The 22,956-nt window shown below is 39.9% G+C and overlaps 1 protein-coding gene across 3 annotated transcripts in view; it reads right to left on the bottom strand.

Annotated features, from left to right (window-relative positions):
- Nucleotides 1-19,054, bottom strand: part of pde10a (phosphodiesterase 10A) — a 59,553-nt gene extending 40,499 nt beyond the window's left edge. For all 3 annotated transcript variants that reach the window (XM_030748801.1, XM_030748803.1, XM_030748802.1), the window contains exon 1: nt 18,674-19,054. In XM_030748801.1, coding sequence (XP_030604661.1) covers nt 18,674-18,842 — 169 coding nt within the window. In that variant the 5' untranslated portion in view covers nt 18,843-19,054. The remainder of the gene's footprint in view (nt 1-18,673) is intronic.
- Between the last annotated feature and the right edge of the window lie 3,902 nt (nt 19,055-22,956).

The raw sequence follows: 22,956 nt of genomic DNA, 5'->3' as shown, positions 1-22,956 counted from the left end.
GCGTAAAGGGGGCTGAACCAAATGCCCCGCGCTCTCCAGGGACACGCTGCTGTTTCCTGATCCACTGTTCAGTGGTCAAGGAGGAGACAGACACAACCTCTAGATTATGGCAGGCAGAACAAAGCATCAGAGGGTTTACTTTAGAATGCCCTGAATGAAAAGGTGCAGCACGGTGTTTATTAAAGGACCCACTGTCTTAGCCATTTAATAAGCAACGTGCTCTTTAGCAAGGCACCGAATCACTTCCAGCTCATAGAGTCTTTAGGACTCTGAACTAATTAGCTGTGAGAGTTAAAAACAAGGAAGTAGAGCAAGAAAACAAGGAAATTACTTTACCAATCAAATTTATGAATGGCTGTGCCCAGAAATCATCTTCATTCATATCAGCCTTTCGCTATGCTGAAGAGAACCACAATTAGTAAAAAGCAAACAAGTTTGTTTAGTGAAAATGAAGCAAATAATTTCAGGACAAACTTTCCACATGGTGCATCTGAGGATACATTTATTTAACTTGCTGAAAAGTTGCACACAAAACAAATCAGTTTGTGCCTGAATGAGAGAGAAGAAGTGCAGTCTAAACACTGACCCATTCCAAGGTCTAATTCGTGCCTTATCTAGCTCAAGATTTCACATTCAGTCTTTGTGTGGATCACTGCTGGTATTTTGGATTCTCACTTCAAATATCTGCAGAGTCTCGAATTTAATAAAAGATTGTATTCAACTGATTTATTTCACCAGGCTAACTCTGCTGTGTATTTACATAAATTATAATTGTAAATATTGCCTTCAGCTGGAACAGTAAAATAAATCAATGTAGTACATTCCTTTAGGAAAGGCCTAAGTGCAAATATCTGCAAAGAACGCACATCTGCAGCCACACTGAAGTATTTAGACCTGCTCATGACAGACTTTGAGTGGAGATGTAATCGTATATAATTATAATGACCAAAACCAAATAACAGGATTAAAACTAATCAAATTAACCTCAAATTTAGTTTAACCAGATGAGCATTTTTCATCTCATCGGGTGACACCCCCCCACACAAAAAAAACAAAAAACAAACAAACCCAGATGACTCAGTTAATCATGGCAAAGTTGCCAGTGCAACATTAGAACTTTTAAATCATTAGTTTCAATACATACATTTCCTGTATCATTTTCTCTGATATCTTTAAGGCCACCCATTGTTCCTGCCAACTGTGCACTTTTTGCCTTAAGGGTAGCTGAGCAATGCAGCACCACTAGTGATCTTTATATGTCCCCAGCAAAATCTACATAAAAAAAGGCACATACTACAATTTTAGGGCAGTGATAAAGCAAAAACAGTCCTGTAATATACATCAACAAACTACATGTAACATAAAACATTAATAAAGATAGTGAGCCATATTAAATGCACAGAATATGCCAACAGCTAACAGCATATATGTGCATTATTAATGCTTAAATGGCTAATCTGTCTTTCTCTCCGTGTTAATAGTTGAGGTGAAGTCACTAGCGCAAGTCCCAAATGAAGTGAGTTCCTATCTCTATAACCTTTGCATATGTGTGCTCATGCTATCAGCACTCAGAGCCTAAACAGCTTTAACTTGGCAACATGATACAGCATAAAGTGTGCCAGACTCCCTCATGGCCGCAGCATTACATACTGATCATATCAAGAGAGAGAGTGAGAGCGAGAGGGCTTGCGAGCTGTGGCAGGTTACGTCAGCATCTGCTCTATCAATCACAGGCATTCCTACACTCTCGAGCAGCTGGTCCATTCAGAGGTCACGTATACCATAATGGATACACTCTGTCACTTCTTCTCCTGATAATGAAAATCCTTAAATGTAGAAACAATGAGAAACTTTTGCGTCCTTGACGCTACCGTTGATTCTTTTGGAAATAAAACGTGCATTTTTCCAAATAAAAAAATCCTCATCTAATATTCTTTTTCATGGATTTTTAGACGAACCAAACAAATTCTGTTTTTTGATGAAGAAAAACAGTTAACATGCAACACATTACCCGCATGTCATTTAATAATTTTAATACAATCTTACGGGGAAGACCACATATTTCCATGCATAATCTTATCTTCCATATATATAGAGAGAGTTATTATTCTGAAAATGTTCTGAAAATGTTCAAAAAGTGTGTCAAATGTCACAAGCAAACAAACAAATCAACAAAATAAAACAAGAGGAAGCTCAAAAAGCTTTTTAAGCTCCTTTAAGGCTCACTCTGTGCATCCTTTATGGACTCAAAGAAGCTCACATAGAAATTTAGGCATTAAACAAATACTTGAAAATGTTCCCTGTAAAGTTCGTGACTGGACGTTTATGAGTTTTTGTGAGATGGTTACAGATTTACTTGCAGTAAATCACAAAGGATGCGGCAGCTCCATCTGTGACCCAGCAGTGAACCCTTCTGATCCGCAGCTCTCCAAAGTGGCAGAGCAACCGTTTTCACACATCATGAATTATTGCATAACAGGAAGTAACCGACCAGCTTGACCCGTCGAAGCAAACTGATATTTCACCTGGATTAAGATTAGTCCGCTCAGAATGAGATACACCTAAACCACAGTCTTTAAAAAAAAATAGCTAAAGGCATGAGCTCAGGAAAAAAATTGAAGAACAAAGATGAATTGTACTAAAGATAGCTACATTGTTGCACATGATTAAAAACGGTTTGCGTTCTGCATATATATTCAAAGTCTGAGAAACACAAAAGCTACAGAATGATCTGGGCAAATCTTGAGCTGTCAGATGCTTCCTTTACTGTTTTAATCTGCATTTTGTTCGGGACACACAGCCGATTGTGAGGGAGCCACTTCACATCTGTGGTGTTTAAGTAAAAACTAGTAATGCAAACCCATAAATTTTCTGTTAACATTAACCTAAAATTACAGTAAAACTGTAGTATGAAATTTAGTTGTACAGTTCCTACATTGGTGTTAACACATTTTAATATAAGTTCTGGCTAATATTGGAAGAATTCATTTATTAATAACCTTTATTTAAGTAGTGATACCACTTTTAAAAATCCTTGATTGGTAGTTAAGTAAAACTACATAATTATTACTATGGAAAGATTTCTATCTAATTTATCATTATTATTAATAATATTATTACAAGAAGCATAAAGTGTTAATTCTGATAATTTTATTGCTTGAACTAGTAATCATTTTAATTAAACTGCAATTTAGTGGAAGTATAAAATTACATGTTCAAATTCCTTTCTTTCTCCTACCAGTAAAGTCCAAACACCATTTTTATTTATTTTTTATTTTTTGTCTATGATGAGGGAAATAAGCAAAATCAAAGCAGTGTATCTATAATTACAAGCACATTATGTAAAATTACAATTTCCAAAATAATAGTCACTATTTAGTCACTAATCTATACCTGCCAAATAACTGGGGTATATTTCCCTTCAAAATATAGTCAAGTAAAGTCAACTGAAATTGGTAGAAACAAGACGTAGCGCACCTCCAAGTGAAGTGATGTAGTTGAGTTAAAACACTAAGTTACAATGGAGGTCATGTGAAAAAAAGAAAGAGAGAAAAAATTAGGGAGGCAGACCGGCTGATTCCTGCTAAATCTATCTCATTGATAACTTATAATTTTTAGGTATCTGGTAAAAATGAGCTAAATCAGCGTAGTGTGGAAGGCCCAAGAAAACCTCAAAATGTCTGTGAGGTTTCTTCTCTGGTTTGATGTCTGTCAGTTTGGACAGTGACTGCACATTCTTCTCTTTGTCAATATTAAATCCCATATCCCTCTATGAATGGATAGCATGTGCATAAAAAAATATAAAAAATACAAAATTATGGAAATCAGAAAGGTGATGATGAAAGAGGTTGAAATCTGATCTGTCTCAATATAGGACTTGTGTGTCACATGCATAATAAAACTGGCTTTACTATTGTTCGCTGGGGGATCAACAGCTGACTGAAAAGTGAGTGCTCAACTGTTCTCCCCTCTCGGCTGATTTTAGCAAACAGCCTTTTGATGACTACGGCCTGCCTCCCAGAATAAGAGCTGCACATCTTCAGGCGTGTGTGTGTTCTTGTTCACACACAGACTTACACCCCTACACCCACATTACAGACCTCATCCACTTAAAGCACATTTCTGATTCAAGGCACTGTACGAGCTTTTTGCCCACCGAACACACACACACACACACACACACACACACACACACACACACACACACACACACACACACACACACACACACACACACACACACACACACACACAGCCAGATCTAAGTGAAACATTTACAGATCACATGCAAGCACACGCAAACATGAGCACATGTGCTCATGCAGGAACATACTTACATCTACACACACACACACACACACATCACATGCGGCAGACACACACCACAGAGACTTCCAGTCCCCCCCTCCCACCCCAACTGAATAGTCTGTTCTGACAATCCACAGGACAGCCGGAGCATTGACGTCAGAGGCAGGCCCATGAAAATACAGGGTCCCTGGGGGGCTGAGGGAGTTATGCACATCTTCACAGCTTGGCTTGCAACTAGTTCAACAACCAAAGAGCATATAACTGCCTCTGTTTGCTCGTATTTGTTGGAAAATGCAATAATAGAAATAAAGGTCCACATTTACACAAAGCCTGGCATGCACAAATTTGCATGCGCCTGCAATGCGGCTCATCTCAAATGTGACGTCAATGGACATCATTGCACTGTGATCCATTAGGACAAATGTGAGATGTGCATAATTTAGGTTAATGAAAATCCAAATCACAGCACATCATTACCTGACCTCTGTCGTCTTAATCATTGCCATTTATGAATAACTGCTGTCAGATAGCAGTATATTAGACATACCCAGAGGAAAGGTTTGTTGCTCTCTCAGACATCCTCACAGTCCCAAGAGGAAAAAATGACATCTTTGTTTATCGCTCAGTGTTCTGAAACTCGGTCTGTTTTTTTTCTTTTCCTAAGACATCATTAGGACATCAAGGCCATTAATCTCATTGTTCCCTCTCATTCTAACCTCTCTCTCTATGTTTTTCTGAGACGCTCATAGGTGTAGTTACTGTTAGCCTGTCTGCATCAGAGTACAATTTGTGTTGCTTGTGATCTTAGCTGTGTTTTTGTCTTAAAAAAAAAAAAGGTAGAGCTTCCTGAGCACATATAAAAAAAATACATATGGGCATCTTAAATGTGTCTAATTTGATCCTGGTCTTTTTGGTATGAACCACTAAAGGTTATTCCAGAGAATGCCAGTGACATAGGTGCACTGAAAGAGAATCAGCATGTGTGTTTATGTACATATGGTTAGTTTTTAAAAAGGTTATAAATAAGCAGATGAAAAGTCAAAATTTAAAAACACCTTTAAACTTTGAATTCAGTGACCCCCCAAACAAAAGATTTTCTTCACAATATGTTGCATATACACGGCAGATGATGATCTGCAGCAGATTTTATACTGAAATTTTAGATTTTTGTTATTCATACAATGCACTCAAAACGTTAACAAAATTTCCTGACCTGAAATATGTACAATCTTCAATATATAAAATCACCAGTATGGTTATTGTGTTATAGAGTGATAATAAAGGCATTTAAATCAGACAATAATATCCACCAAACAATAACAAACATGAAAAGTGTTCATGTGCAGTAAATATTTGGGAATAAACCAATCAAAATAGAGCTCGGGTCTCATTTTGGTCAGTTTTCTGCTCACTGCTTTGGTGTTAAAGTATTAATTTGGTTATTAGTCTGTAGCTTGTTAAAAATCAGCCCATCGCCGCTTTTTTTTTTCCTTCAAGAAAAATGAAAGCTGAGACTAAGAAAGGAGAGTGCAAAAAGGAATGAGTCCAGTAGTGGGAAGACTTTTCTCAGCATTATATGTCTTGAGATTATTCCTCACTCAGTCTGTCTACATTCATATGAACTGGTGTGAAACCAAAATGCATCACATTATTGCATATAGTATACCCATCCACTTCATTTTAAATTGTTTAAAAAGTCCATTCAAACCCACAAGGGTGCTAGATTAAAAACTGTTGCCATAATCTAAGCGGTGAACCACTGCACTAATTTCCACAAGCAGATGCCTCATATGAATATATAAAACCTATAGGGAGGGGACACGCTTTCGATACCAATGTTTCTGGTTGCCACTTGTAGTTGGCCGTTCTATTGACCAATTGCATTTAATCTGGCTTTAGAGTGGCTCCACAGTGCAGTGGTTTACACTTTTGCCTAACAATTGAAAGAGTACTAGTTTGATCCCGGCAGGAGACACAAATCCCTTTGTGGTTTCATCTGATGTAAAAAATCTGCCACATCAAACATGCAGAGCTACCTGCTGTGGTGAGGGAGCAGCCAAAAGTAGCCTTTTTAAAAAATCTGAGCAGGCTTTAGTTGTATGCAGGTAAAAGGGGAGTGTAAAAGAGGGACTGGGTGATATTTCAAACCCACTGGCTATTTTCTGAGTTTAAGTTTAAATTTTTATTAGATTTTTTAAATTCATAAACAGTGACAGACATACAGACCAGGAAGTCTTGGCCTGGATCTCTACTGAATACATCCGAATCCCTGAAAACATACCTGCTGTCAGCATATTGCCTCTGTCCTAATTTGTCCATTTAGTTGCAAGCACGTATGAGCTCCTTGAAAACTGCCACAGGGATCTGATTTGGGTATTTAGCATTAGTAATGTCTCTGCAGTGAGGAGAGCAGAACGCGAACACAGCAAGTAGAGGCTGCATGTGGTATCTCATCTGTATGTTGGAAGAATGCTGTCCATGCAGAGATCATGATACATTGACAGGAAATTAAGAGCCCATTGCAGTGGAACTATTAAAGACGGGGGGATTTTTCTGTCAGCACTGCTGAATTACTGGAAGAACGGTGTAGAAAAGACAGCAAGAATTACATGTTATGTCCCCAGAGGCAAGCGGCCGCTAAACTTGGCTCTTAAGTTGCCTGCGACTCCGCCCCAAATAGGAACAGTACTGTCTTGGCAACAGCAGAGAGGAAGAACTGGTGAAGGATGCCTTTTATGGAGTCACTGACTTTAAACATTTGTCCAGAGGAAGTTGAGGAGGATGACCCGTCCACTCTTCATTTTGTGTTGAGCTAATTAAATGAAAATACAGTCCTGTTCTTTCCTCTATAGGATTTGGTTGTATTCTCAAATTTTCTTTGGTTCTGTAGCTTGACTATGACAAGGCAGCATGATACTCTTTATGTTTGTTAGTCTCTGTATTTCAATGGTGTTTCAAATTTAAAGCCAAGGAATAATGAAACTCTGCAATTTGTTGGTCAGCACATACAAAGTGACTGGACTGATAAACTGAACACTCAATGTGACAGTTTCACATACCACAGTGGTCCAGTCAGGCCCTCACTTCTCACACTGACATTTGATTGTCAGCTTGTCTGGTAATGAAACAGTCAGCAACACAAAACTTCCCCCCCATTCAGACAGACTACTATTACTGTATATCCAATACTTAAAAAATATAAACAACACATTTTTTTTTCTTTTTTTTTTTTTCCAAAAAAAAAAATATATATAAACAACACATGGGCAGCACGGTGGCACAGTGGTTAGCACTGCTGCCTCACAGTTAGAATACCATCTGGAAGGCCTGGGTTCGATTCCACCTTGGCCCAGTTTGCATGTTCTCCCCGTGCTTGTGTGGGTTTCCTCCGGGTACTCTGGTTTCCTCCCACATTCCAAAGACATGCACTTACTGGGGTTAGGTTGATTGGCTACTCTAAATTGCCCATAGGTGTGAATGTGAGTGTAAAAGGTTGTTTGTCTCTCTGTGTTGGCCCTGCAACAGGCTGGCAACCTGTACAGGGTGTACCCTGCCTCTTGCCCTATGACAGCTGGGATAGGCTCCAGCCCCCCTGCGACCCTGAACAGGATGAGCGGAAGCGAATGGATGGATGGATGAAACAAGACATTTATGTCATTTAAGTCTATCTACCTGTGAGTTCAGTCTTATTCGCTGCATGCTGAACTTTCCAGTCTTTTCCTGTCTGGACTATCACAGCCAGTGTCCCTTGCGAGGAATTATCTTTGCTCTGATTTTCTTATTGTTCTACTTCTTCTTCAGCTCATTCAACGGATGAAAATAAAGTCTGCATAATTTAACTTGTTGGTAAATTGGACAGTTATCTGGTCAGTTCCTGTGCAAAACAGGCGTCAATACGTCATTTGAAAAATTACCTTTGATTTTTGTTTTTTGTTTTTTTTGTTCTTCTTCTACACCAAGTGTATAAACCGAGGCAGCTGATCATGAGCCCACATGCTGAGTTCAGAAGATTTTTGTGGGTAAATCAAGTATATTTGCACAGGGGGGGCAGAACGGTGGACCAGTACACAATGTAATCTAGCTAATAAATAAGTCTGGCCAATGACAATAAATAAAAATATGTTCCTATCGTTTACTGTTACTTTTGGCATCCATGTAGCTTTGTAGCTTTAGTTATTGTTATTAACATAACATTGCACTAAATGAAATAAATGCTGAGATCCAGGAATGCGGCAGAAAAGATAAGCAGTTAGACAATCAAGGAGGATTTATACAGACTGGGAGTACAGTCAAATCTAAACCACCAGTGAGCATAACATAACATGAGCACACTTAAAATGTCAGCAATAGTTTGTAATTACACAGAAAGCAGGCGACGCCAAACTAGGAAATCAGGCTTTACACTGTGAAAGATATTTAGAACAGACAATTGTGACAAATATTTTACCACTCACCATGATTTCACTTTTATATCATTTTAGCTTAACTGGGCAGACTTTTTTCCACATTGGACCATTACACAAGAGAGTACGTACTTATCATATCCAACAGAATCAACAGTCAGAGCTGCAAAGCACAGACAAAAGGCTACAAAGTCGAAAAAAGAGCATTATTTTAGTTGATATGATTTTCCTATCTGCATGCACGTCAGAGGTCAGGCAGCCCTGGAAGCTGAGGAGCATTTTAGTACGTCAATACAACCACTGTAGACAGTTTTTATTATTTTTTTTTTAAAAAAACATTGAAACATTAGAGGTGCTGGTTTGTAAGGCAGCACTCTGAGCAGCAGAGCGTACTCGGACTGCAAAATGAAGCATTTGTAAATTCACTGCCAGAATTCCTCTGCCTAAATTCAGACTGTCACAGACGATGTGGGGCAGACCTCTCAAATGTACAAATTTGCTATAAGTAGCCACGCAACATTAATGCTTTGCTTAGTTTTTCTAATACAGTAAAGAAATCCTTCAGAACAAACTTGCCATGCTCTAATTTACACACTGAAAAGATGAGTGCAATGTGCCACTTTATCACCGTCTCCTCTCCTTTGACTTGTGATTTAATTTGTTAAAATTACTTTTCTTTTTCATTTGCAGAAACAACTGTGATTCAGTCTTTTTTGGCCAAATGCACACACACACACACACAAAAAAACCAAACAAACTCAAAAGCTGCAAAATGTAGGGAGTATATAGAATCTTTCTCCAGTCTTTTGTTTATTTAAAGCTTGACTCACACTGTGCACTTGATGGACAAAATGCAATGGTGTGATACATAATGAACATATTCTACTGGACATTTCAACAGTCTTACAGCAGACACTAAGAGTGGAAGCCGGTTTCAGCTGGCGTGCCTCATGCTGACAAATTTAATGTGACCGTATAACACCTCTTACGCTCTCAGTGGCATACTGCAATCTAGGCCTCATGCTGCATAATTGAATTAAAAAACAAAAAGGGTTCACATAAGATAATTGGCCAAAAAAAATAAATATTGATAAGGCTTGCATCAGTTCGTGAGGGAAAACAGATTGCATGTTCAAGGAGCACACAATTGGGCAGGTGGTGCAGATATGTGATGTGGAGCTGTGTGGAGCGCTGCAGTGGAGAGAACTGCAGAAGGCACATGAATCAAAAAAAAAAAAAAATTAAATGGGTGAAAAAAAAAACGTGATGAAAGAAGTGTGCAGCGGTGGTGGTTTGAAGGGGGGGGGGGGGGGTATTTGCGTCAGAGCTGGAGCCAATGAAGTCAGAGACGGGGCAGGCTCAAGCAGGAGATGCTGTTACTGCCACTCACAGCTCTCGCTTGGGCCTCATGTCCTCTACGTCACAGAGCTGGCACAAATTATGCCTGCTTCAGTGTTTGACACACACATGTACACGCATCCGCACTATAAAATGAAATTTATGTGTATTACACACCTATCCTGCACCATTCAATGACATTCAAAGTAACTAACCGGCAGGGTGTTTTTTTGTTTCCTTTAAAGTGCAGCTTACAGTGAAAGATTTGCCTTTGGATTCAAACGTCTGAAATAAAGATGCTGACAAAACAAGATTTTACATTTTCTTGTAAGGCTTTTCCATAAATATGTCTTTGGACATTAACATAGGGCTGTTCAACATCAAGATAATATTTATATATGCATTATATAGCCTGATAGCTGCTCCAGAACCAAACGGCTCTCGTGTCAATATCAAAGGATGCAATGCTGAGACAGCAATGAGGCACAATATGCTACATTATGATGCCATTAAACACCATATAAGAGTGTTTTCTCCACTGATTAGAGGTTTTTCAAAAATGCACACACCTTTCCTTCCTTTCTTCCTTAAATCCTCCACCCCACCCCACCCCCCCCAATCTGTGACAATGCCACATTCACAGACACACACTCGTTCATTCATGCATATCTCACACATGCAAATCCTGCTTATTTAGATTAGCAGGCAGTGTTTCTGTTGTTGCGCCACTTCTGACCTAGATTATCACATCCATAATTCTAGAGAAGAACTATGATGATGAGCATGTGGTCAGGAGTCTGCGGAGGAGGGGGTGAAAAAAACAAGCACACCCCCCTCCCCCGCCCCCCAAAAATATTTTTTTAATTAAAAATAATTAATAAATAAATAAATAAAAAGCCAAACAGTGCTCATTTTCCATGCAAAATGTTTCACTCTACAGTCTTGGAAAAACTGCAGGCAAAACAGGTCAAATGTGGGTCACTGGATGTGCACATGAGTGCAAACGTGATCATATGCAATCTATGGAAAATTATAATATTAATATTATACCACTTATACATTTTATTGTTTCAGCTCATGAAACGGACACACGATTTTCTGGTTGATCATAAATATCCTACTAATGATTTGTATTAATATGTGGGCAAAACCACAATTCAGTTTGTTGTTTTTTTCTTTTGCTATTATAACAACTGGAGCAACAGCTGCAGCTCCGCCGGCAAGAAGCCACATCCTATAGGCAATGACGCAAGCAGGAGACATTAGCCATGACCTCATCAGCCCGCCATCACTGCACCACTCTGCTGTCTACCTCACACTCACACACACACTCACGCACTCACACACAGTGTTGCAAAAGGTAGACTCTGTCCCTTAGTGTTATACAATGCTACCTCTCTACTTGAACACACATATGCTGACATCCTAACAATGACCTGGCCAAAATGAGGCCCTTTTAACAAACACACACACGCACACACACACAGTTAGATCATTACTTACAGCTGAGTGATGTCACACAGCCTGTCACTGCGCGCTCTTGTGACAGTGTACGGTGTGTGTACAGTGAGGCGCTGAGACTGTTTGGCCCTGCTCCTTGTGTAAGCATTATACGTAGACACACCAAGCAGAAGTTATATTAAACATAACAAGAAGCATTTACTAAATATGATAAACATTTTATTAAAAATTCAATATTTTTCATATTTTATTGATGTTCTTGTTGTATAGCTGGTTGATTTCACCCAAAACTTACCTAATGAGCTTTCATGTCATAAGAACAAAAGTCACAGCACAAAGAAATTCTTCAGCAAATTTTATCGATACACAAAATGTTTTTCTTGGCTGAAAATAAAGACTAATACATAATTTATTGTATTTTTTTTATCACTGTTCAGTTCCATCAGGAATTAACAGATGCTATATAGTCAAAACATATAGTGGGTGATCCAAGAACGAAACAGAGTCAATGAAGTGTGCCTGGCTTTTTGATACAAATCGATTTGGTGTCCCAGACAAAAAAGAAAGAAAGAAAAAACAAACACTTAAAAAAAAAAAAAAAAAAAAAATTAAAAGTAACGGAAGAATTGCCAGTAGTGGGTGGGTAGGTGGGTGGGGGTGGATGAGCAGTCAGTACCTGGCTGCCTGCGTCCCTCATCACAACCCAAACAAAGTCGCTATGAATCATAGGTGAGAAATATGGGTGCTGACGTAGAGGCCTGGAGATCTCGCTGCACAGCAGACATCAGAACAGGCCAAGACAGCCAAGCAGCCAGACATCAAGTCTGCCTATTTATTGATAACACATGGATAAAGTCTATTTATGAACTAAACATGTTTATACACACACACACACACACACACACACACACACACACACACACACACACACACACACACACACACACACACACACACTTGAATCGGAAACTAGTTCAGTTTTACTGTATTAGTACTAGTAACACTTCAGGAGTTGTTTATAATTTATAATAATTTATATTATTTTCAATCATTCTTTCCCAGTTTATAAAAAATATGATTTGCCCTTTGACCTTTAAAGTGTAATGTGTAATGTGACAGCAGTGATTCCCCCCCCCCTTCTGCTAATTCATAAAAGTTGTGATTCTGAAACTTCCTTGAAAATTAAAAGTCATGAAAATCTGCTATTTTCAGGATTTTTTCAATATTTATGACCAAATTTGCAAACAACAGCAGCAACAACAATAACAGTAAAAGAACGCTCTTAAACCAGAATACAGTTTATCTGCTCTGTGCTGGATTTGTCTGATGCCTCTCACTCCATCTTATCTTTATACATTAGCCCCACCTAGTGTTTGCTAATAATAGAGGACACCGATGGAAGCATCTACCAATAATTATTAAAATAAAAATTTAATTTAATTTAAGTAAAAAAAAAAACAAACGTATATAGTAAAGTTGCAAAAAGCTAAATAACATAAAGAAATGAAAAGAGTTTGGACTCTTGTGTAAATCTTTACTACTGTAACATGAAATACACACTGTGACCACTAGGAGGTATTCTTGCACTAACCGATATTGTTCCAGACTGTGTGCAGTTGGAGACCCTCAGAGACTGAAGCTGTGAGCTGCTGCACAACTTTGTCTTTAAAGAAGAACACGAATAGGAATATTCTGTAAAGACATCAAGTCTGCCTATTTATTCATAACATGAATGTGACTGAATTCGGTTTAACACTAACTGCCACCTGGCGTCACAGGAGTGGTGCTGCAAACCTCTGCTGCACTTCCACTCTTTCAGCATCGTCAGCAAAGGTAGAGACACACAACCATCCTAATAGCTCCACAATCCTCAAACAAACCAGTCCACAAGATCTGGAGCGATTCTCTTCACGTGCTAAATAAAAAAATAAAAATAAAAAAGAGAGAGAGATTCTAAGTGGCTCGTCTGTGCTTGTTTCATAAGATCAGGGCCTTTTTGTTCTTGTGAGTGGAGGCCATTTTGTAATGTTCTTCATGACATATTGTTATTGAAGTGGAAGTGCCATCATTGTTACAGTGTAGAGGAAATATGGCAACCATATTCTTTAATGGCTGTGATGCAGGGACACACAGATGACACATTTAAAATATTATCCTCTCATCCAACATACAAACTTCCATTAAAAAAGTCAGCTTAAAAAAATACTGGCACGAACTTCATGATATGATGGTTGTTAAAATTTGGGTAAAACCTACCGTGTACATAATCTTACTATAACACACAGAATCTCTACCTGTGATTGTTTCTTTGACCACTAACTCGGTTCTTATCTATATCAGATTGTCTAGCAACCACCTAGCAACAGGCTAAAATGACCCACTTTTAGCATTTATGCACTTATAGCACCTTATAAGTACATTACATCATTTTTATTTCACCACAATAATATCTAATTTATTTCCACAAAACTGCAATTATGCATGATATTTTATGCCATCAGATTGCCTGCCAACCACCTAGCAACAGGCTAAAATTACCTCAACACCCCACAACACCTTATATAAAATATTGTTTTAATTTCAAGGCAATAACTGTAGTATCAGCTCAGACAATAACATCTCATATATGTCCACAAAAGCTGAATTATACATGATATAACTTCAACATGTTGCCTTGCAACCACTTGGCAATGGGTTAAAATAGCCTAAGCATCCACATTTCATAAAGGCATCATGTCATTTTAATTTCATGACCAACAGCAACTTATTAATTACAAAAAACTTTTTTGGCCATTCTCAGTGCTCTCAGGAGAACAGTTTTCATTAGGCAGTTAAGGAGCAGCAAGGACCAAGGGAAAACAAAAAAATTTGAAGCTAGCACTTAAAAAAACAGTATGGCAACTCTCTTGCAAGTCCAAAAAAAAAGATTTATTTTTTGCAAGTAGAAGCAGCAACCAACTGATCACCCAGAGGTTGAGCGTGCGATACCCTCAACCTCTGGGTGACCACTTTCGATTGAAAGGTGTTTGCACAGTTCACCTTGCGGGAGGCAACCTGTCTCCAAACAGTCCCAGTCTGTCTTGAACTGATTGCATTCATTCTCAAACAAAAGGTTTGCAAATAATTGGCATCTAATAAAATGCAGACAGATTGCAAACACGTTGTAATCACTCTGAGTCAGTCTGCACTGATGAGCACAACTCTTCTGCAACATGTCTCTTTACAATAGAGGACTCAACTCAACTGGTTGTCAACTGATTGTTTTCTGATTATATTCCAATATAGAAGCAAGGCTGCAACTCACCTATGTCATTTTGCAGTTAAATCGCTGTCCTGCAGCAACTACATAAGTATTTGCGGAGGAATTTCTAAATTTCTGTTTCAAATCTATGAGATTCTGGCTGGACTCTGAATGTAAGTAGTCAATGTGAAGTGAAGTGTATGTGCAGCAGATTTATCACAGTTGATCACTGCCAACTTAACCTCATTTGACTGCAAACTGATAGCACGCCAACTTTCTGTCTTGACACACTAAAGCTGCTTTGAAGATAGTAGCTGGCTGCAAGTGGTCACAGACGTGGTCCCCACCTTTGAAGCAGCCATTTTAAAAGCAACCAGATCCAACGTTGTTCATTGCACGCGATTGCAATAATTGTTTGTTCTGCAGTCTCCAGCTACTTTTCCCCTAGTGTGACTGTAGTATTAGCAGAAGGTGGAGGAGAACAAAGTTAGAAGATGAATGAATACTGGTCGGTCTCTGCTGGGATGTGAGATAGATGAATGAAAAAGTCTGATACTATTTTGTGCGTGCTAGATTTGTTTGCCTTGCGTACTTGTGTTTATGGTCCACTGCACCTGGTAATGATGTATGAAATTAGATACCTAATTGGAAAGAAAACTTATATATTACCTTATATCTTTTTTTTCCATCTTTATTCTTCACGTAACTTTTTTTTTTTTCATATTTGCACTTAATCAGAACACACGGTGGGAAAAATCACAGAATCAAAGCCGCAATGCATTCATGAGGTTCATACCAAAGTTTCTCCTGGTACCAGCCTGTACCTGGAAGAGCTGGTGTTTTGTACAGATAAAGGCTATTAACCAGCTGTGATGGTGGTTGTTGGTGGGTGGAGTGGGGGGGGGGCTGCAGGAGTGGCCCTGTAATTGACAGGTCTAGGCTGCACACCAAGAGGCAAGACAAAAAACACTTTGTGGTCCTGATATGAATTTCAATACCCCTGTTTCTACACCTCCGCTCCCGGCCTCACTGTGGATCTCTGAGTGAACAAAAACGATCTCCATGAGAAAATACAAGCTTGAGCACTCAAAGGCGACAGTGAAGGGAGCAGCGACAGTAACAGCACAAAGTGACCAGTGAGGTTGTGTTGTATGCTTTTTGTAATAGTGAGCATTTAGTTTGAATAAACTAAAACTTGATTATATTGTTAGATTTTTTTATTTTTATTTTGGCAGACTGAATGCAGAGTAGAGTCAGATTGGTCCTGTAAGTGCTGAAGATCTGTCAATATTCAGTGTTTGTTCAAAAACACTATCTGCACTCATTTTAATATCTAGATTTACTAAAACAGTGTGCCTGTATTTGTGCACCATAGTGTACCAATTCTGCCCCAAACCATCCAGGATTGCAAGATCTCGAGTGGGCGAGGTTCACTGGGGTGTGCACCCCCTAAGTAGTGACAGATGCCAGGCACAGTTGGGGAAGGAAGCGCCAGGGTCTCCTTCCGTATTAGCCAAGGGAAATTCTCATTCGGGCACGAGGCCAAAGAGATTCAGAGCCAAATCTGAAATCTGAAGATGTGATCTGCTTGCATTTGTTCCAAGTCCTGCAGTACATTTATACGTCAGTGCCAAGAAATATCAGTTTGCTCAACAAAGCCTAATACAGTGAATGTAAATGCACTCACAGTCTCTTACTTTTAAGAAATCAAAGGTGATATTGTTATTGGAATAATTCACAGACTTCACTGCCTTTGTTTTTTAATTGTAACTACTTTCTGTTGTACCAAAGAAATATTATTCATGAAAACTGCACACTCTACACTGGCAAGTTGTAATTCCAGTTTTCTTTCGGTACATTTCAAAAACTGAGATACGACATAAGCATGTCCATCCTTATGAGGTGAAAATATATAGTTTTTGTAACTCTGATGAAATGATACTTTTAAGGGTTGGATTTCAAAGGTGCCATGTGACATAAACTTCAGTACGTTTCAGGCGTACAATGAATGTGATCTTAAAAAGTAAACCACAGAGATGAATTCATGCTTATATACATGGCAAATACAGCTTTGTAATTATATGATTAATAATTTTAAACTTGACAAATATTATGCAAAGGAAACATATCACAGGTCTAGTTCTCGTGCAAAATATTTTCATTCCTTCAGCACGATTCATGCAAGCAGGCACCACTGTCAGCTTGAAGGTGATGCTGTTCTTGGCCTTGAACTTTCAACTTCTTTTATGTGTTTGCCAGCATAATAGCAGCCACACAGATGATTGAGATACTTTAAAAGTTACCTCTTGAAAAGGAGAAATGCTTGAATTTTGAACTGAAGGATGAACGGAAACTAGTGCTTTTAAGTAAGAGGGGATACAACAAAAACTAAATCTAGCTGTACTCTATTGGGCCATGTAAATCATTAATATGTAAACTCTGGTTTTGCAGTCAGTGGTGTCAGACTGATGACAGTCAGGCGATATCATAGACACTTTGAGGAAAGCAAACCATAACATCCCTAAAAATGGGGCTGATTTTAGTTATGCTCTTTCTCTGTGATCACAGATCACATGCATACAAAGTCTTTATGATCATCCTCACGACTGGGTTGAGACTTCCACATATCACATGGTATTTATTCTGAAAGGGGTCTTGGTTTGTGTCTGTTATTATATTTAATAAGAGCCAATCAGTGGCAGGAGCCAGAGCGGTGGCCAAGTGACGCCTCATCAGCCAGAGCAAGAAAAGTAGTTGGCTGGATGGAAAGCAAAGGTAATGTGTATAAAGCAGAGGTCACTGTCTGGTGAATTCACAGTGAGTGTGTCCTTCCTTGTGCTTGCCCTACTTACGCAGCTTCCCCGCCTAAACCAAAGGGAGTATTTCCAGTGGAGATAATGTGTCTGAAGTGAACTATCTCATGGCACACATGGGAAAGGGAAACTCTGGACAATGTCCTGCCCTTATTCTCCAAAGTTCATGTGTGAAAATGGCTTAAGTTAAACGGTACAGGCCTACTGAGTACGTACCCAGGAACATCATTATGAAGTTAAGTCAAAATGTTGAAAGTTGATCAAATTACTATAAAGAGATGCAAAATGACTCAAAGACACCTAAAACATGAGGAGACTCAGAACAACTTAAAAAAGGGAAAAATAATGTTGATGCTAATAATGCAGATAATCCAAAAAGAGCTGGCAGCTCCCTGTTTGTTGTATTTTCTTGGATTTACAAGTGGAAATGGTGCCCTGGAGTGTAGCTGGACTGTCATTTGTATCCACAGTATTTAACAGCACCGTACTCTTATTTTCTCAGTGTATATGACAGGTTCCATTAGCATGCAAGGACTCCACATCATGCTGATAAAAGATTCAGATATGATCTGAGCTCTGAAAATAAGTCTACCCATCATTATACTTTTTAGGTGATAATCCAGCGTTTTAAACAACTGCTCTTTCTTCGCTTGAGTGGCGATAGCCAAGTCACCATCCAGGCAGAGTTCCCACAGACTGATACCACAGTTTGCATTTCCTATACTTCCCTGAAAATTAAACTCCCTCCTGCAACCAAACCTAATATCTCACAAAAACCCACTGCGAATTGATAGGAGATTATAAAAAGTAATCCGTGGGCACACACATTGTTTTTAGGGATAAAGATACAGATTTAAGTGGAGAAGTCACTGCATGGCAGCATGGCCATGCCACTGCACAGCCTTTGTAGAGTTAGTACAGCAGCTACAGCAGCTGCGCATCCTGAGTATGAACAAGTCTTGATACCTTTTGGTCCGCAATAAAACTACGTGAAATGATCCATCTGAATAATATAAAGGTATTCACCAAAGTATCCCTGAGGATATCACATAGCTTCACTCTGGCAGCAGTTCAACTTTCACACTCTCATTTTTGACCATCACTCTTACCTTGGTCGCTGCTTCCTGCAGGCGGATATTCCTCAAAGTCCTGATCATCAGGACTTTTCCGTTTCTTCGACATTTGCTGCTCCCTGTTCGGGTGATTGATATATCCACGGTCTAACTGATATCTGCTTACAACGTGAGACGCCTTCAACCGGCAGGGTATAAAACACATACAACAGTCTGGGGGTGGCGATAAGAGAAATGCGAATAAACCTCAGTCCCGTTCATTCAGATTCCTTCTCTATATGTGCCCTTTGCAGCGTGCTGTGTGCGCAAAGTTACCATGTGGCAGCCAGTCGAGCATCTGGAGACGCAGCGAAGCAGGAGGCCGGTCAGCGCTTGATTCCCGCCGTAATCTGACAAGATGCGTCTCCACGGACAGTCCCGGGTTTATTTCTCTTGATAAATGAGAAATATTTGCAGCTGGAGTGATTTGTCGATCACGTGTGTCGCGGATTACGCTTTCAGACCTGCTCAGATGGAAATTACGCACTGGATGCAACTTGTTGATCCACCTCTATATAAGAAAAAGTGTTTTTCGTCATCCCGGATGCGTTAAAAATAATTTTAGACTTTCAACATTGTGTGAGGTATTTTGCTTGAATGGTGCTCGGCGACGTCAGACTACAAGTCTAATCAGGCATGGATGACGCACAGCCGACACAACGGGAACTCTTGGGTATCTTCAAGAGTAAAGGCCAGTGCAAAGGAGATTATCTGGACGTGCTCTGCCCGATAAAGTACACCAAAGCATCCGCTCCTTTTGGCAACATTTGTGCTACACACGATGTTGCGAGTAGAAAACACGCTCCGGCAACATCTGTTAAGGAGGGGAGGATTCCTTTCCAGCGTAAAATTGGAGACAGTGTACTACAGAAGTAGTGTAGGGGGAGTGCGCGGTACAGTACCTTTTTTTTTCACAATACCATCAGTCCAGCGAGGAGCAGAGAACACTGTTTTTGTCTGTGATACGTCTTGAACAAAACCTCCTAATCCATGTGCCAGACTAACATAAACGGAACAAACACGCATGGTGTTATGAGGACCAGTCTTGAACGAATAGGTTTAGTTTGACTTCAGTATGCGGGAGCCACAGAGCAACTTGAGAATGAGCTGTGAATAAATGAGGCAGAAGAATCGTGGTATTACGCGCACTATATAGCAGCAGCCAATGACGCCACTAGTCTGGCTTTTACAAATTGCTTGATGATAGTTTTCCCTCTCCGGTCGACTTGCCTTGGAATGCCAGAGAATAGTGAAATCAGCGCCCTTCTTTCACTACAGCGACAAAGGACTGTGCGTGCTTGGAGATTTTGAGGAGATATCCAGCTGGATAAAACTGCACAGACAGTATCAGATTATCAGTGACTGCAACACATTCATTTTGCTTTTTGGAGAGTCACAGAGGGGTGCCTGACACCAGTTGAGCAAATGCTCTCCCTCCGCCCCCCTTCATTCTCTCATATGCTGATTTATTTATGAGCACTCCCGGGTCAGGGGATCTTATTCCATTTACTACATCTGGTTTAGATTTCAAGCGCAGCGCACTTATCGTTTCTACAAAATGTACATACTTTGATGCCAGAGCGAATGGTTTGGAAATCAAACATAGGTTTGTTGCTACAGTTGCATTCATGCCAGTGACGCTGGCATTTCGTGGTATTTTCTGAAGGCAAAGACGCATCTCTCTCTCCCCCCGCCTCTCTCTCTCGCTCCCTTTCCCTCTCTCCCCCTCCCGTTCCTCATTCACTGCAGCTACTGACGTCAAGACATGCTTGCGTCAATGCTCCCTGCTTTGACAGAGAGCTTTTTTTCATTGGGATCATAATGGGATTATTAAGCTTAGAGAAATACCCTGCCTTCGTGGCTTTTTCAGATTTTTGATAGATGTTTCTATTATTATGATGATGATGATTTTTTTTTTTTTTTTGCTTTAAATATCATTCCTTATAATAAGAAAAGGGCATAGGCTATAACTGACTTTTGCAACAAGGACTGATTGTATATCCTTCCACAGTCTGATGGCTATGCTTTCCCTTTGGATTTTTTTTTTATTGCACTTGTAATAGTCTATAAAAGCATCATGTCTAGAACAAGAAAGAACATACCCAGATAAGTCTGTTTGTTTACACACTAATGCCATAGACAAATATGTGGCCATAGATGTGAATCTGCATAAAAAATAATGAAAGCAGTCACATTTTTTTGGTGTTATCTGCAGTTAGAGTGAATTCGCCTTGCCAGTGAGGATTTCTTTAACACTGATGTGTAATCGCATCCAGTTTAAACATCTCTGTAATACACAGGGTGAGGCCGTTTCAGCTGCTCAGATGGGTTTACAGTGAGATGCTTAGAGACATGAGTCAGTTGTGTATTTGATTTAGCAGATTAGATGTCCGTTCCTTCCTGTTAGTGTGTGGTTACGGCTTGTACAAGGGGGGAGGATGTCTTGATGTCCTTATAGACTGACCTTGATCTTCTGGACTGAATGGGCTTTTGTGCCTCTGAGCTAGCCTTCTGTCACTTCAGTCATAATGTCTTTTTTTCCCCTACAGTTTGGAAGCTTTCTGCACTTTGTGTAACTCCATGGCTTAATCTTCAAACATGATAGTCTCTCATATATCAATACTGAATTCTTTGGGTATCTGTGTTTGCAGTCACAGAAACATTTAATTAAAAAGAAATTAAAACAGTTTGAGTGTAAATTCAAAGTGAATGAATGGAATAGCCAATGAAGAGATAAAGATCATAATACCACAATATTATAGTAATAAAAATATCTTGTTGCACAATGGGACGATAATTCAATCACAGATGGACGTGTAGGGTTTGCGCTGAAAAATGCAGTCGTGAAAAAGAAAGGCACTTTCTATTATGGCTTACAGTAATGAAGTAGCAGTGGGGTAACAAGGTGGAAACAAGAAGGTAATAATGTAGAAATAGCAAGTTATTGCCACTTAATTACAAAATAATATCCAAGTAATAACCAAATACTATCTTGTATCAACAGTGGTTTTGGCTGCGCAATATTACACTGAAATTTGTAAGTTGGTAATCAGAGGCCAGAAACTGAAAATCATAATATGTAAATCAACATATGTCTACCAGGCAAAACCAATTAGTGATAGTACTGGTTCCAACACCAAACTCAAGCTCTCTTTTAGTATTCTGGTGGAGGAGTTTGAGGTCATTCAAGCCAGAGAAGTCTTGCTCTACTGAGACTCTGCTAATCTGAAGGTCTGCTCAGCAGGCGTTGAGGTCAGAACAAGGAGGAAGTGGCATGCAGATGGGGCAATAGAATGGGCCAGGGCTAGGCTATGGGACAACAGCTTGGTGGTCACAGTGGAAACTGGTCAGCAGGGGCTTGGAAATCACCCACCATTTCACTCCACCAGAACAAGGGAGAAAAAGTGCCACCAACTCATTCAGCAACAAGTGCATGCTGAAGAAGAGTAAGCTCGCTATGTTAGGGTGATGGACATGGACAAACAAGGAACCTGGATCAAATGGGACCATGCTGCAGGCAAAATCACTTGAGTAGAGTTCTGGAAGGTGGAAAGTCTCTGTTTCAAGATCCCTGGTGAAGTCACTTCTGAGCCCATCCAACCTGTACAGATGGGGCCTGGCTAACTCACCTGCTTTGCACCTTTGCCAGCAGAAGACAACAGTGGAGCACATTCTCAGCAGCTGCCCAAGGAGCTTGGGAGAGGGGAGGTACGGTTGACGCCAAGTTCTTTGGGTGTTAGCAGACGCCAAGAACCGCATCCACTGACTCTGTCTGAGGGGTGGGGGGGGCTGCAGCCCCAACAAAGGGTGCAGGGAGGGCATCTGGCAACAGCAAGAGACTGGGAGCTCCTGATTGATCTAGGAAGACAGCTGAGGTTCCCAGACATCCCTGCAACCACCACACTCATCCCCCAACATAGTCCTGGGCATAGTCCGTGGAGTTGAAGCAAGTCATCTTGCTGGGGTTAACTTTCCCATGGGAAGACCAGTTGGAGGAGGCCTAGGAAAGAAAGAGGGAGAAATATGCAGACCTGGTTGCCGACTGTCAGGAGCAGGGATGGAAGGCACGCTGCAAGCCTGTGGAGGTGGGGTGTAGGGGCTTTATAGGTCAGTCTCTACACAGAGTCGCAGGGCTGCTGAGGATCTGTTGACTGCAAATGAGTAAAGTCATCAAAATCATCTTAGAAGCTGCAGAAAAGTCTTTAAAATGGCTCTGATCGAAGAGGGGTGATATGAGCATGTTACCTGGACACAAGGCAAGGATGGATCACCTCTGGCTG

Source organism: Archocentrus centrarchus, chromosome 15, assembly GCF_007364275.1.
Source record: "Archocentrus centrarchus isolate MPI-CPG fArcCen1 chromosome 15, fArcCen1, whole genome shotgun sequence".
NCBI classification, from domain to species: Eukaryota; Metazoa; Chordata; class Actinopteri; order Cichliformes; family Cichlidae; genus Archocentrus; species Archocentrus centrarchus.
The sequence above is the reverse complement of the archived record's forward strand: the minus strand, read 5'-3'. Positions and strand labels throughout refer to the sequence as shown.